This window comes from Crassostrea angulata, chromosome 5, assembly GCF_025612915.1.
Source record: "Crassostrea angulata isolate pt1a10 chromosome 5, ASM2561291v2, whole genome shotgun sequence".
Taxonomy (NCBI): domain Eukaryota; kingdom Metazoa; phylum Mollusca; class Bivalvia; order Ostreida; family Ostreidae; genus Magallana; species Magallana angulata.
The window spans coordinates 26,272,467-26,288,103 of NC_069115.1; the positions used below are offsets into that span (position 1 = coordinate 26,272,467).

Here is a 15,637-nt window from a genome sequence, read left to right on the forward strand (position 1 = left end):
ATATTCAAAGTGTTTATAGATCAGTTTCCTTGAAAAATAATGCTTCAGCATACATTACATCGAATTTTTCTATTATTTTCAAGAACTACATGTAAGTCTTGTCAGTGGTGGTGATTTGTGCTTAGGTCCAAACACTGTTTCACTTTCAGTTTGTCAGAGTAACTGCATAGGACAGTTGATTAAAATCAACTTCCAAAAATCCGTATCGCTTGGAGAGTCAAATTTCACTGGCGTTGGAAGCAAATTGAAAGTGTGGGGGGGGGGGGGGGGGGCTAGACTAATATCCTCAGAAATATTGAGGAAAAAAAACTAATTCCCAAAATCATAAAAATCCTAATCCATGGGGGGGGGGGGGGGGGTTATACCTATACTTCCAAACAGATACTCTTACCTACCAAAATTTTTTTCCCCCAAATTATGGAATTCCTAATCCGTGGGGGGGGGGGGGGGGTGGGGGGATGGGGGGGGGGGGCTAGCATGCATATGACTCCAACTTCTCACTCTTTCAAGGTAAATTTAGGGACAATTATCTTTGCTGCGCAAAAGTAATACACATTTTATGCGAACTTCTATCGGACATGGCGGCCACCATTTAATTTTTATAAATAAAGTTAGGAAGAATTTTAGCTGACCATATATTCTGTATTTTGAATTAACATACCGACATGAATTTAGTATCTAGATAAACGTCTACATAAAAAGATGGAACAGATTTATCAGTACAAAAACATGTACATGTGTGTATTTTTTTTTTTTGGGCTTTTAACAACCTGTACACGTGCATGTATCTTTGAAAACGTCATACCCTGTTATTTCATTAAAAAGGGGTTAAAAAAACAACTTTCTACATTGATGTGTACATTGTTTTGAAATCCCTTGTTCAGTAGAAAATGTTTATAATTCAAGTCTATAACGGGGACATCACTACTAAGTATTGTTGAAAAAATTAAACATGCATGCAAATTATGACATAAACAAGCGTTTGAAAAACTTTATTCTGTCATAATTAAATTAACCATATACAGATTCTTTTTATTGTAATTAAAAGAAATATGTAGTAAAAAAAATTCCAATATTGTTCCGGTATTCGAACCCAATCAAAGAGGTCTAACTTTTTATTTATTGTTTTGTTGTAGAAACACATATATTATAGATTTTTAGAAATACAATTGTTTTGAATATTTCTACACGTCATGATACGAAAATTTAGCAAAATTAATATTACAAATTTTTCGTTTTTTAACTTTAAATAAATCCTAAATATGTACAAGTACGCCTAAGCTAGGTAAATCGAGCAGCGGACTGCGGAGTGCAGTGTCGCTGGTGTGGATTTGTTTTATTTTGGGTTTTTTTTTAAATTCGTTTTACATATCACACAGTTATGGAATTTATGTGAGTGTTAATCTAACATTAACAATTCTTATGGCTAAATGAGGTTGGACGAAAACACCCGTAGTGAAAATACCAGACAACGTGCTTTCAGCTTCAACGTTTTTGAACATGTTAAAGAAATAAGGTTTGTTATTCATTAAAAAAAATTGTTCTTCATAAAATGTCATGCAAATGTTTTAATTAATAGACAAGGTAAGACGAGTTAAAATAAGCGAATGTCATTGTATATAGGCCTAACCTTGATTTACTCAGTTCGAAATTTCTCTACTACGTGTATGGTGCCTCAAGCAACTACTTAACAGCAGAATGCCATATATTTGGCTATGATGATATTGTTTTAAATGAGGACATAAACAGTGATACAGTCGATTACCCAAACCGACTCGTACCAAAACAGTCAAATGATCCATTGCTCCAGTGGTAAACAATGATACTTAGGTTGTAACTGTAAAAGATAACATGTTAACGTTAGGTTTCAATATGATCACAATAATTAAGAAATTATGAGATAAATGAATGTAAAATTTTTGAGATCTCCTATAAGTTTGCCATGGAGGTCACTATATCAACATTTGATAGAAAACTTCTGTTTACATGCAACCTTTTCTTATAAAACGGATTAATTAGGTTGACAAATTTATAAATTCTTCTCACTTTTTGAAGGCAGGCATAATAATATTATAATTTAAGTCATTTTTTAATCAACAATCTGATTACAAGTCTGTTTGGGTACGAGTCAGTTTGGTTACGAGTTGACTGTAATTCCAGGCAGGTGTATCAATGAACTGAACCAACCCAAGCAATAATTTACATGCCCAAGAAACAGGATACAGAAAGTCATATATACTATAAAAGTAATTTTTTATTTATTTGCAGTATGTGTATTATCACTAAATGTATTCTCTCTAGTCATATATAATATATATTATATATATATTATAATATCAATCTGTTTTGCAGTAGACTAGCACTGGTTCAGTCGTCTGTAGAAAGAAAAATCTTACCGTGACCATGCTACGCTCTGGTCACATTAAGAATTTGTCCTATATACTTTCAATGTAGCAGCCGTGAAGCGGATCTGTTTCGTGTCGATTTTAAGTCTGTTAAAATAATCTGCAGGGGTAAAATACATTTTTGAACATAAACCTATTTGAACATGCATTTGTAGATAAGTCTACATAATATCCATTTAATGAGTTGTACCAAGGCATTTTGTTAATATACATGTCCGAATTTGCCTGCCATTTTGCACTCGGAATGTCTCCAATTTTATCGTTAACATAGTGACCGAAAACAGCGAATTTTCAAACCTGATGTTAAAAGAAGCAGTATGTGTATTATGTTTGAATTTGCCTGACATTTTTTTGGAAATCGCACTCGGAATGTCTCCAATTTTATCATCAACATGGTGACCGAAAATAGCGAATTTTCAAACAAGATGTTAAAAGTGGCAGTAAACAAGGTGTTAAAAGTGGCAGTGATTTCGTTGTAAAAACAGTTAATATGGTAAAATGGGATTATAAAAGAGCAACATTGTAGGTATTCGAGACATATCATATGAAATTTAAGGCGAGATACAGAGTGTAATATAATTTGTTATTCGCTGGGAAGCAAGTATATGGGACGAATTCTATTGTTAAAGAGACAGTACAGCTGAAAACACATGTGTGAATAACTTTAGATTTACCTAGTATTATATTGTTAGGAAATAAGATATATCGTTTATTGTAATAGGTGAAATACGTTAAAAATCCCTTTCACATACCTAGTTAACGTAATTATAAGCTTCTGGAAATTTAATGGACGTACAAACTGGAATAATCTTATGTCATTGATTTGCACGTGGACTTTGATTGACAGTAATTAACACATGCTGAACACTACAAGATCTTCGTCCGACTACGGTCATCATGTTAGAGGTTAAAGGGACTCTCTAAACGGAACATAATATCACTTTCTCAATAATTTATTAATGGTTTACCAATTTCGGTTCATTTTAAAATGAACATACATAAATTTGTCAAATAACATCTCAAGAGGCCTCATTTACAAAAATGAATTTAGGTTGTAGCAACTTGTTTGATAAAAACGCAAAATTCCTGCTTACAAAACAATAACTGTGGTTATTTTTTACACTTTGAGCAATTATTACCTAGGAGAAGTAGAGGAGACATATTTTTATCAACAAAAATGTCCACAAGCATCTTCGCGAGCCCTGCATGTGTTTTGTTACTGTCAATACTTATTCCTAATAGTATAGAAGGCTGAACCATGTAACATATTGTGATGCAAAAATGTATGGGTTATACGTAGTTATCAATTTTGATGAATTTTTTCAAGTCGTTTTTTTTTATAAGATGCGCTGTACTGTCTCTTTAAAGTGGGTTCTTAGGACATCTGTCATTTTAACAATTGAACAGTCTATCTAAGTCGGCTGTAGATAAAACAAATGCATTTAACTTGCAATGGCAAAATGAAAGACAGGTGGACATTCAATCATTATGATCAATTGCAGCAAATTTGACTTGGTAACTGTTGATAAAACGATGAGACTAATTTAAGAGCTCAAAAATGTCACCATGTAAGGAAGGTGCTTTCAAATCATCTACAAATGTAATTGAGTAGTGCAATCATTTTATGATTCAAAGAATTAAATGAAAATTAAATATGAAGGTTAATTTATCAAATGGATCAATGTTGAAAAAAAAAGGCAACAGAAGTAAGAAAAAATATATTATACAAGCGTATATTTTAAAAAAAGATAGGTGAACTAGTGTTGTAGCAATTTTTATACACGCAGAGGGAGGTTTCGTTATCAATTGAATTATTTTGTAAACTTTTCTCACTTGAAACTATGATGTTTCTTAATTAACTTGAATTTTTTTGTATGATATCCTCAAGCCAAGTTGACCAATGAGCATGATGAGAAATTATCTTTCTTAAGTTTATGCTTTGAAGCCCCTGTGACGTAAAATTTTCCCGCTTTAATATTGTGTCAGTGTTTATAACAATCAGGCCTTTCCATCAAAAAAAGGAGAAAAAAATTATATTTTCATACTGGTGTGGTACTCCATTATTTGTATCAATCGCTTCTAATGTCTTTCCAACATACTATGAAAAGATATCCTGGATGGGTTTTTTTTTCATGAGCTTGCCGGAAGTATCTATGAAGGAACTGTCCCCTCCTTTAAAATTATGCATCCTCTTCTTTCTCAGAAAAAATATATTTCTGGAATTTATTAATTTATAAAAAGCTGCATTTCATCTTAGTTTTAAAGATTTATTTAATTTTTGCTTGTTACAGCTAAAATGCGAAGAAAAAGGGTAAATCCCTTTGAAGAATCCCAGCTTTGGGTAAAAACAGATCCACCAGGATTTGAAATTGATGTGTTTGAAAACAAAGGTTAGAATTATTCGATTTCTTAGAATGTGATGAAGATATATGCTGATAAAATTTACACATATATACTGTATGTTTCATCTTGACTTTTACTTACACTAAATAGCAGTTATTTTATGATTTTGTGATTCAGATTATTGCATATTAACTCAGTTGACTATATATCTCTATGACTGAGTATTTTCTAAATGAAGCAAGAAATCAAGATGAATGTGCCCATGGAGTTTCTAGCTGTCAATCTGCTAAAACTATGCTCCATATGTTCTTGTCACGCATGATTGCAAGTGTTCTTAAATACCATGATAAAAAAAATTCTATATATGTACATGTATGTTGAGCTGTAGTAAAATGAATATTATGATAAACATTCATATAGGAAGAGGAGTTAGGAGTACTATTCCCAGACAAAGGGGAGACTTTTTACTAGTGTATTCAGGACAAATTATATCCAAAAAAGAGGGCGAGAGAAGAGAGAGAAAAAAATCATCAGGATACCGATATTTTTACAGAGATTTATGGTAAGATGTGTCAGGTAGACAGGTACTTTAGTTTTTTAAAAAGCTTAAGCCCAAGTGTTGTTTAATAATAATTATTATAATACAATTTAATCTATGATGCAACATTAATATTTATATAATTGTTTTAGCATTGATGCAACAAAAGACGATGGAAGATTATGTAGACTCATCAATCATGGGACTAAAAAAGAGATAAACTGCAAAATGAAACTCTGTGGGGATTGTCTTTGTCTTTTTGCTACAAGGTATTTGAGATAGAGAGAGGGAGAGAGAGGGGGGTTGCATATTTTCATGTGTAGATAATTAAATATCATTTCAATTATTTTATAGAGACATCCAGCAAGGAGAAGAACTGTTGTACGATTATGGGTTAAAATCTTACCCATGGAATTCCAATTTGACTTTGGTAAGTTTTTAAGTTTCACATACACAATTTGGCTATTTCATGTCAACATCTTTCAAAGATATATATTTCTAAAATGAACTTCTTGTATAGATGGGCAAAAGTTCTGGTAAGTAAAATAACATTTCAAATAATTGGTTATCTTGGTTGCATAAAAGTCAATTTCAGATTGTTAATACACATACTTCTTTTTGTTGCCATTCTTGAACTTTATCAAGATGTGTTTTTTAAAAAAAATTGTTGTTACTTTGTGTACAGTAGTTGATATTTTACCTTTAAGGTTAGAAAAAAATATTGGTAACTTCTTTCAATTGTAATGTAATCAGTATTGGTGAGTTATCAAAGATTTTTAGGCAAATTAAATTAACCCTGTAGTGCTTAAATATGTATCGATTTGTTTGTTTTAAAAGTTTTTAGTTTTCTTTCAATTTCTTGAGTCCAGAAAAAGCACATGGCAATATTCATTGAAAACATCAATTGATACATATATTTGATGGTCAAATCAACTTCTTGAAAAGAATTAGTTGTTCCCAAAGAAGCAATAAAAATTAAAACGTCCATTTAAAGTTTCTTTTCTCACTGGTTCTTATATACAATTTTTTACCATTAAGCCTCACTGCACTTGTTATAAATATAAGTAAAACAGATTCATTTTGTTTGTCTGTCTATAAACTGGAATGTCCCAAGCAAGATCAAATATATCATAACAAACTCTATGCTTAAAGAAAACTATTTTGGTTTTGATCATTGTAAAGATAAAAAGCCCAGGCATTTAGTTTATTTTTTTTTTACAACAAAAAGGTAAAGAGGATATTCAGGTGGAAGACACTTCTCGCATTGACCCACCATTCCTCAATAGCGCTTCCTGTGGAAAAGTTGCTGGTATGTACAATATCAGTTTATCAATAAAACTCTTGTGATACATGTACTTCTGTTAACCATATAAGACATTTTGTCCTTTTTTCTCATCAATAAAGCTGAAGATGATATTCAGATGGAAGACACTTCTCGAATTGACCCACCGTTCCTCAATAGCGCTTCCGGTGGACAAGTTGCTGGTATGTACGATATTAGTTTAGGCCTAGGAAAAAAATAGGTTAGTTTCCGCTTTCAGGCTGAAAAAAATTAGGGTCAGTAGGTCGGCTTTTTTTTTCTCTCTCTCCATCTGTTCAGTTGTGCATATTAAACCATTTATTTATTAAACTGGGTAAGATAAAAAAAAAAATTTTGTCTGTGCAAGAAATTACAATATTTACTTTCACCCTGAATCTTACATTTCTCGAGCTCAACTGGAACAACATGTGCTGCCATTTGTTAATAACAAACATCTACACAACACTGATGACATCTAATTAAGTTCTATAAGCGTTTTTACGACTTAGATTTACAGGACACATTAAATTTTTAAATCGGATAAAAACGAAATTTTAACAAAAAACGGATATAAACGGAAATTTACGAAAAAAAATCGAGAAAAAAAATTTGGGTCGGCGGGTTTAAGGTAGGCTCGGTCGGGAAAGCGGAAACAAACTTATTTTTTTGTTAGGCCTTATTTATAAAACTCTTGTGATGCATGTATATCTGTTAACCATATAAGTCATTATGTCTTTTTTTCTCTTCAATAAAGCTGAAGATGATATTCTGACACTTCTCAAATCGACCCACCATTCCTCAAAAGCGCTTTCTGTGGACAAGTTGCTGGTATGTACAATATATTAATTTATTAATAAAACTCTTGTGATACATGTACTTCTGTTAACCATATAACACATTTTGGTTTTTTTTCTCTTCAATAAAGATGAAGATGATACGCAGTAGGAAGGCACTTCTTGCATTGACCCACCATTCCTCAATAGCTCTTCCCGTGGACAAGTTGCTGGTATGTACAATACTAGTTTATCAATAAAACTCTTGTAATACAAGTACTTCTGTTAACCATATAAGACACTTTGTCCTTTTTTCTCTTCAATAAAGCTGAAGATGATATTGAGATGGAAGACACTTCTCGAATTGACCCACCATTCCTCAATAGCGCTTCATGTGGACAAGTTGCTGGTATGTACATTATCAGTTTATCGATAAAACTCTTGTGATACATGTACTTCTGTTAACCATATAAGACACTTTGTCCTTTTTTCTTTTCAATAAAGGTAAAGAGGATATTCAGGTGGAAGACACCTCTCGCATTGACCCACCATTCCTCAATAGCTCTTCCTGTGGACAAGTTGCTGGTATGTACAATATTAGTTTATTTATAAAACTCTTGTGATACATGCACTTCTGTTAACCATATAAGACATTATGTCCTTTTTTCTCTTCAATAAAGCTGAAGATGATATTGAGATGGAGGACACTTCTCGAATCGACCCATCATTCCTCAATAGCGCTTCCTGTGGACAAGTTGCTGGTATGTACATTACTAGTTTATCAATAAAACTCTTGTGCTACATGTTCTTCTGTAAACCATATTACACATTTTGTCCTTTTTTTCTCGTCAATAAAGATGGAGAGGATACTCAGTTGGAAAACACTTCTCGCATTGACCCACCGTTCCTCAATAGCACTTCCGGTGGACAAGTTGCTGGTATGTACAATATCAGTTTATCAATTAAACTCTTGTGATACATGTACTTCTGTTAACCATATTAGTCATTAAATTTGTCCTTTTTTCTTTTCAATAAAGGTAAAGAGGATATTCAGGTGGAAGACACTTCTTGTAATGACCCACCATTCCTCAATAGCGCTTCCTGTGGACAAGTTGCTGGTATGTACAATATATTAGTTTATTAATAAAACTCTTATGATTCATGTACATCCGTTTAATATTTAAGACATTTTGTTCTTATTTCTCTTCAATAAAGATGAAGAGGATACTCAGGTGGAAGACACTTCTTGCATTGACCCACCATTCCTCAATAGCGCTTCCTGTGGACAAGTTGATGGTATGTACAATACTAGTTCATCAATAAAACTCTTGTGATACATGTACTTCTGTAAACCATATTAGACATTTTGTCCTTTTTTTCTCCTCAATAAAGATGAAGATGATACTCAGGTGGAAGACACTTCTCGCATTGACCCAACATTCCTCAATAGCGCTTCCGGTGGACAAGTTGCTGGTATGTACAATATCAGTTTACTTAAAAAGCTCTTGTGATACATGTTATTCAATCTGTTAACCATATGAGACATTGTCCTTTTTTCTCTTCAATAAAGCTGAAGATGATATTCAGGTGGAAGACACTTCTCGAATCGACCCACCGTTCCTCAATAGCGCTTCCTGTGGACAAGTTGCTGGTATGTACAATATATTAATTTATTAATAAAACTCTTGTGATGCATGTACTTCGGATAACCATATAAGACATTTTGTCCTTTTTTCTCTTCAATAAAGGTAAAGAGGATATTCAGGTGGAAGACACCTCTTGCATTGACCCACCATTCCTCAATAGCTCTTCCTGTGGACAAGTTGCTGGTATGTACAATATTAGTTTATTTATAAAACTCTTGTGATACATGTACTTCTGTTAACCATATAAGACATTTTGTCCTTTTTTCACGTTAATATGGTGAAGAGGATTGGTGGAAGACCTATTACATGTAATATGTTATATGAATCAACTGAAATAAAAGGTAAATCACCCCACCATTGATTATAAAGTACTAAATTTTAATTCAAGGCCCTTGTTCTTGCATAGCAGAAGAAGACAATGGAACTACTGGTAGTCAGCTTGATGACATTCATATAATAGTGTCGGGCAAGTCCACTCTGGCAGAAAAGGTAAATTTCTTAAAAAATCATTTAATAAAAGTTTTTTTGAAATTTTGCAGTAGATTAGGATATGTTTTATGCATTTGAAGATTTTCTGAAAATGTCAGTTGATCTATTTACCTTAAAGTCTCAAGTATGATATGCACCAACATATAATACGCACCCCAAAGTTGGGTTCAAATGCTGAAATGACTGCATGCTTCTCCCGTGTATAATATGCACCCCCCAAAAATGAAGAAATTTTCGAAAAGTCATTGTAATTCATGTGTTAATAATCAAAATGCTTAAAAGTAATAATGTTTGCAGATCTAAACCAGACAACAACAAAATAAATTATTAATTTGCATAATCAATTGAGTTTCACACCTTTTCACATGCCAGATACTCATGAGTAGTTTGTATAAACACTCTGAGCCGTCAAATTGCTTTGAAATTTACCAATAGTACTGGGCAGACAGAATTTAGTCGCGTATTACCGCACGTGGCTTGGGTACCTGTAAAGTGTCATGTTTGATTACTGCAGTTCTTTTTAAAAGTTTATGTAATAGGAAGTTTGAACAATGTGCATAATAAGAAAAGGTTTTGCACAATTCTTGTGGATAATTTGATAATTGTATTTAAAGAAGTCATAAAAGAATGAATTGTCTTATGTATGCCTTATTAGATTTAGTCAAATCCATAAGTTGAGGAAAAGACCCCAAAATGAAAACATGTCTGCTAATTCAAAGTCTGTTGGTGGATCATGCAGTTTTTCCAGCTTACTAATAATTTAAGCTATAGCTACAGTTGGCTATTATGATAGACCACATAAAGCTATACATGCTATAATTTTTGTCAGTTTTGGATGACAGTGAAAATGCATGTGTTTGTTTACTTATAAAAGTTACCTATATTCTGAAAATTACAATGGTGAATTCCATCTTGTTACAAAGATAAAGAATTTAATTGTTTATTTTCTGGCAGAAAAGCAATGCCATTTCATGAATATTGGTGAAGGAAGAGTGAAACCGGCCTCATTTCGCACATCCGCATGAAATTAGGTGGCCATTATTGTTTGCTTAATAACATATCCATCTGGATTTTGTATATGCTTAACAGTGGTTAATTTGAAATATATTCGTGTAGTAAGTGTACGTATTATGTTTGTCATTCACGATCCCCTTACATTTGCATGTTTAATTTAAATAGGATAACACGCTTGCAAACTAAAAATTGTCCTAAGGGGAAAACACATAGGCCAACATCATTGTTTAAAGGAAGTATATACATGCTTTGTTTTCTTTTGTTTGTACTCGTATATAGGACAAATTTATGTTTCAAAGGAAATAATTGCTATGGTTCCACGAAGAAAATTAACTCCTCGAGCTAAATTCCTACTATACTTAATTCCGCGATCTTATGGTTTCGTATAAAATCGTGAACATGGAATTTCCATCCTTATTTCTTATAGTTTTCAACTCTTAGAAAATTATAGCAAGATTTTAAAATCCACGAAGGGTGCTTCCTGGGATTTTACGCGGATATTTACCGGGGGTATTCCTCGTGGTTATTTAGGAATCTACAGTATATATTGCATATCAACTCTGTATTTATGAATGCTTATGTAAAAAAATTGTCATGGATTTAATTACCTTGATTAATACTACAGTACCGACAAGACCCAACCCAACAGAAAGTAAACCCCAACTAAACCCTGGATTTACTTTCTGGGTTCACCTTGGGTTTACTAGAGTGGACCAAGAGTAAACCTAAAGTAAACCCAGAGTGGACACAGAGAGTAAAATCCGATCAGAAGTATACCCCTGAAGCTAACTGTGTATTCAGAATAAACATGGGGCAGGAATTAAAGGAAGTACGATAAATGACCATTCTGCTTCACACTTCAGTGCACGCAGTTGACCCCAAGAGCAATTCCCAATACCCAAAGCAGAGCCAGTGTAACCCCGGGATTTAGTTGGGGTTTACTATGGTGTTAGGTTGGGTCTGATCGGTACTGTACCAACGATAATAACAAAATTAAATCCCCAACGAATATTTCTGCATCTACAGTATTTATATTATTTAGTTAACGGTGATTAAAATAAGTTAGACATCTGAAAATACCATCAAGCAGTATAATTATTGAGACAGAATATCTGATGAGACATAAGCAGGAAAATAAATTGAAAATAAAATGAATGGATTTGATTTTGTAGCTGCAGGTGATGTTGAAAAAAAGGCTAATGAAGACACACCAAATAATGAAAACTCTGCCTGGATTCCCAAGAAAGATGATGGTGACATTGGAGAGGATAGTGAAGAAATGCAGTGTTATGAAGAGGATGGTGCCTATGCTTATGATGACAGTGATGAGAATATGGAAGACCCAGACTGGATTCCAGGGAAAAGCGATGAAGATGATGATGGAAAAAACAATGAAGATAATGATATAACAGAAACTGAAGATTTAGTTGGAGCATTTGTTGTTGGAATGCGTGAAAAGAACAAACAGGACATTGCACAGGATTGGATCCCTGGAACCAGTGAAGAAGATGATGACAATGATGATGATTTTGAAAATGAAGTCGTCGTTCCCAATATTGGTGTTACATGTAACAACAAAATTTTGCTTCAGATGGCTAGACAAACAACAAAAGGGCGTAGTGCAAAACAAAATATTTGTTATTATTGCGAGAAACCATATAGTAGAATTTCTAGACATTTGATTCAAGTGCATAACAAAGAAATGGAAATAGCTAAAATTCTATCATTTCCAAAAAAGAGCAAGGAAAGGAAAACATTGTGGAAAGAGATTGTTAATAAAGGAAACTACAAGCACAACTATGATGTTATGAAGAATGGTAATGGAGAGATAGTACCAAAATACAGGCCAAGAAATACAACAAACAATCCAGAACCAGAGAATTGTTTTTCATCCTATGCACCCTGCGAATTCTGTTTAGGTTCCTACAAGAAAACAGACCTATGGAAACACCAAAAAAACTGTGAACTGAAGAGTAGTGAAAAAAAGAAGTAAAGCAAACCCAATTCAGATGGGAAAACTTCTCCTACCAATTGTCGGAACTAGCAAAGGATTCTATGAGAACATTTTCATCAAAATGAGAGATGATGCTGTAAAACTTGAAATCCAAAAGGACCCTCTAGTTCTGCAGTTTGCAGAAAGGCTATATGAGAAAAATGGAGCCAATCTCCATCAACACCAGTACATTTCCCAAAGACTGAGAGAATTGGGGAGGCTGCTTATTCAGTTGAAGTCAGATCAAACAGAAATAACATCAATAAGGACTGCAATTAATCCAATCAATTGGGACACCCTTATTCATAAGTATAAAAACTTTAGCTGGCCTTGATGAAAAAAAAAAATACCTACAAGACTCCCTCACTTCCTTTAAAGCTAGGTCATAGCTTAAGTAAATGTGCCAAGATCTTAAAGACAAACGCCATAATAGAAGAGAATGATGCTGACAGAAAAATTGCGGACAATTTTCTGACTTTATATCAGAGTGACTGGGAAGAAAGAATATCTGCCCATGCCTTAGCAACTCTGCATGATGAAAAATTTAACAAGCCACTACTAGTTCCTTTGGCAGAGGATGTAGTTCTTTTAAATAGCTACCTCTGTACAAGTGCTGCATCCCTGAAAGAAAGTTTGAAGAATGGAGTCGATGAAACCAAATACTCGGAGCTCGCGGAAGTCTGTTTGGCTCAGATCATATTATTTAACAGAAAGAGAAGCGGTGAGGCTGCTCGTATAACAATCAACCAGTACAACGAAGGACTGACCAACAAACCCTTGAACAAGGAGATTGAAAAATCTTTGTCCAAATTCGAAAATGAGCTATGTAAAGAGCCACACAAGAATTGAAATCAAGGGAAAAAGAGGATCAAAAGTACCAATTCTTCTCACAAGCACTTTGAAAGATTTAGTGACAATTCTACTGAAAGCTAGAAAGGCTTTGAAAATAGACTCTGAGTTCATTTTCATTAAACCTAGAAATTCAAAACCGATTAGAGGATCAGACTGTTTAAGAAATTTTTCAGTAAACTGTGGTGCTAAATGTCCCAAGCTCTTGACTTCCACCAGATTGAGAAAACACCTGGCAACAATGTGTCAGGTGTTGGAACTCAGCGAATCCAACCAAGATATTCTTGCAAAATTCATGGGACACGACATAAGAATCCATAGAGAATTTTATCGTTTACCAGACTCTACACTTGAGTTGGCCAAAGTTGCCAAAGTTCTACACTTAATCAACACTGGTGAGATTGCCAAGTACAAAAACAAGGATTTCGATGAGATCGAGTTTGATAATGCAGGTAATAATTTCATGTGTTCACAAATACAGATATACCAGGGATGTCAATTTTACTCAGAGAGCTTACCCGATTAATTTGGGTCTTTGGTCGAGCAATAGTCAAGTACTTTTTGATTTTTTAAAATGTAAACTTGAACAAACATAAATTTATTTCTGTAATGAACTAAATTGATTACATCAGAAGAAATACACATGTAAATCTCTTGAATACATGCATGCACATTATCCATTTAATTTGCCAACTCAGGATATATAATCGCCACTATTTACTAGTAAATTATATCAAAATGACAGCGTTAGAAAATAAAACGGTAACACAGACTAATCAAATGCACTTGTATTTTCATTTTCCTGCTCTACACTTTGAAAATTGAACACAACCTTGCTTTATGACAATGGTTTCAGATGTTTGGCATCATGATTTTACTTATAAACAAATAATCGACTAAGAAAAATTTAGTCCATCATCTGTATGTCTAAGTGATAGTCGAGTACAGGACTACTTGTGACATCACTAATATATACACCTCTGTTAGTAATAAAACAATTAGTGTAATGAGAGACAAAAACAGTGACAAAAATTTATCAATATACATATTGTCAAAATTTGTAGCTGAAGTTGATATCCAAGAAGATGACGAGTACAAGTCTGATGATGATGATGATGATGATGTTGAAATGGAGGATGAAGAGTTGGATGAAGATGTTTATGAATTCTCTGACCCTTGTATATCATTAAAAAAGAGAAAAGGCACTCAAAAGAAAGGTAAATTTTGAGAAATATCAATTTTTTATCTTCATTTATCAATTGTCTTAATTACACATAACTTTACATGGTTTTGGAGAACCATTTCCAAAATATTAGACCGTTTTGTTGATATGCATCTATTACATAACATTATGACTGTCAGACTGGTTTGTTTGCTGGTGGCCAGATAGCTCAGTTTGGCTGAGCGCCTAACTAGAGATTCAGGGGTCCCTGGTTCAAAGCCTGGTCAGGTCTGTTATATTTTCATTTACATTTGATGCCGTGACCAACCCCTGGAACTGACAGGTGAACTCTTACCAGAGAAATAACCTAGGTTTATCTTCTAGAGTGAAGATCAATTTATAGGGGATGGAATGTGACAGTCAGTCCTGTTCAAATGTAACAGAAAAAGAGATGACAGACCAGACTAGAATTTGAATGCCTGTGGATAGATGTTTCAGTTGAATAGATTCAGGTGTCATGGGTTTGAATCCTGGTCTGGACCGTCATATTTCTTCTTTTTCTGTTACAACACATTACAGACAGACAGATGGACAGACATATTAAATATGAAATTTTGTCTTTGAAATACTCATACTTTGATTTCATATTTAAGGTACTAGCAGCAATGGAGGACGGCATCATTGGTTAAGTAGTGAGAAGAATGCCATTGAGCGCCAGTTTTCTGAATATTTCAAATCTGGACAAACACCTGGTCGATTAGCCTGCTTAAATGCAATTGCCAAAGAACCAATACTTTCAAAACATGACTGGTCCAAGATAAAGCATGCTGTTAGAAATATGATAACATCACAAAAAAGGAAACAATACAAGACTTGAACTGAAGGCCTAAATGTTTTCATTAATTTTACATCATTTAAATTGCAACATTTATTTGCTTTGCTTGAATGTATATATGAGTTTCTTCCTGTTATGATTTAGTGTACTTATCTGCATATGTACATTTATGTAATATGATCAAAATGAATACAGTACAATTGAAAATGAAAATGCTTTGTCAAACTTCTAATTGCAATCCAGTGTAACAATTATTATGAAATTGAACTTTGGCATTTATCAGTTGATTT

At 33.5% G+C, this 15,637-nt stretch overlaps 1 protein-coding gene across 1 annotated transcript; it reads left to right on the forward strand.

Moving 5' to 3' along the window:
- The first annotated feature begins 500 nt into the window (after nt 1-500).
- Nucleotides 501-12,053, forward strand: LOC128185254 (uncharacterized). The gene is made up of 19 exons (XM_052854898.1): nt 501-1,516; nt 4,697-4,795; nt 5,169-5,310; nt 5,439-5,555; nt 5,641-5,716; nt 6,515-6,595; nt 6,691-6,771; nt 7,512-7,596; nt 7,688-7,768; nt 7,864-7,944; nt 8,040-8,120; nt 8,217-8,297; nt 8,397-8,477; nt 8,575-8,655; nt 8,752-8,832; nt 8,930-9,010; nt 9,108-9,188; nt 9,412-9,494; nt 11,681-12,053. The coding sequence occupies exons 2-19, from the start codon at nt 4,702-4,704 to the stop codon at nt 11,915-11,917; spliced, it is 1,725 nt and encodes a 574-aa protein (XP_052710858.1). The 5' UTR covers nt 501-1,516; nt 4,697-4,701; the 3' UTR covers nt 11,918-12,053.
- The last annotated feature ends 3,584 nt before the right edge of the window (nt 12,054-15,637 follow it).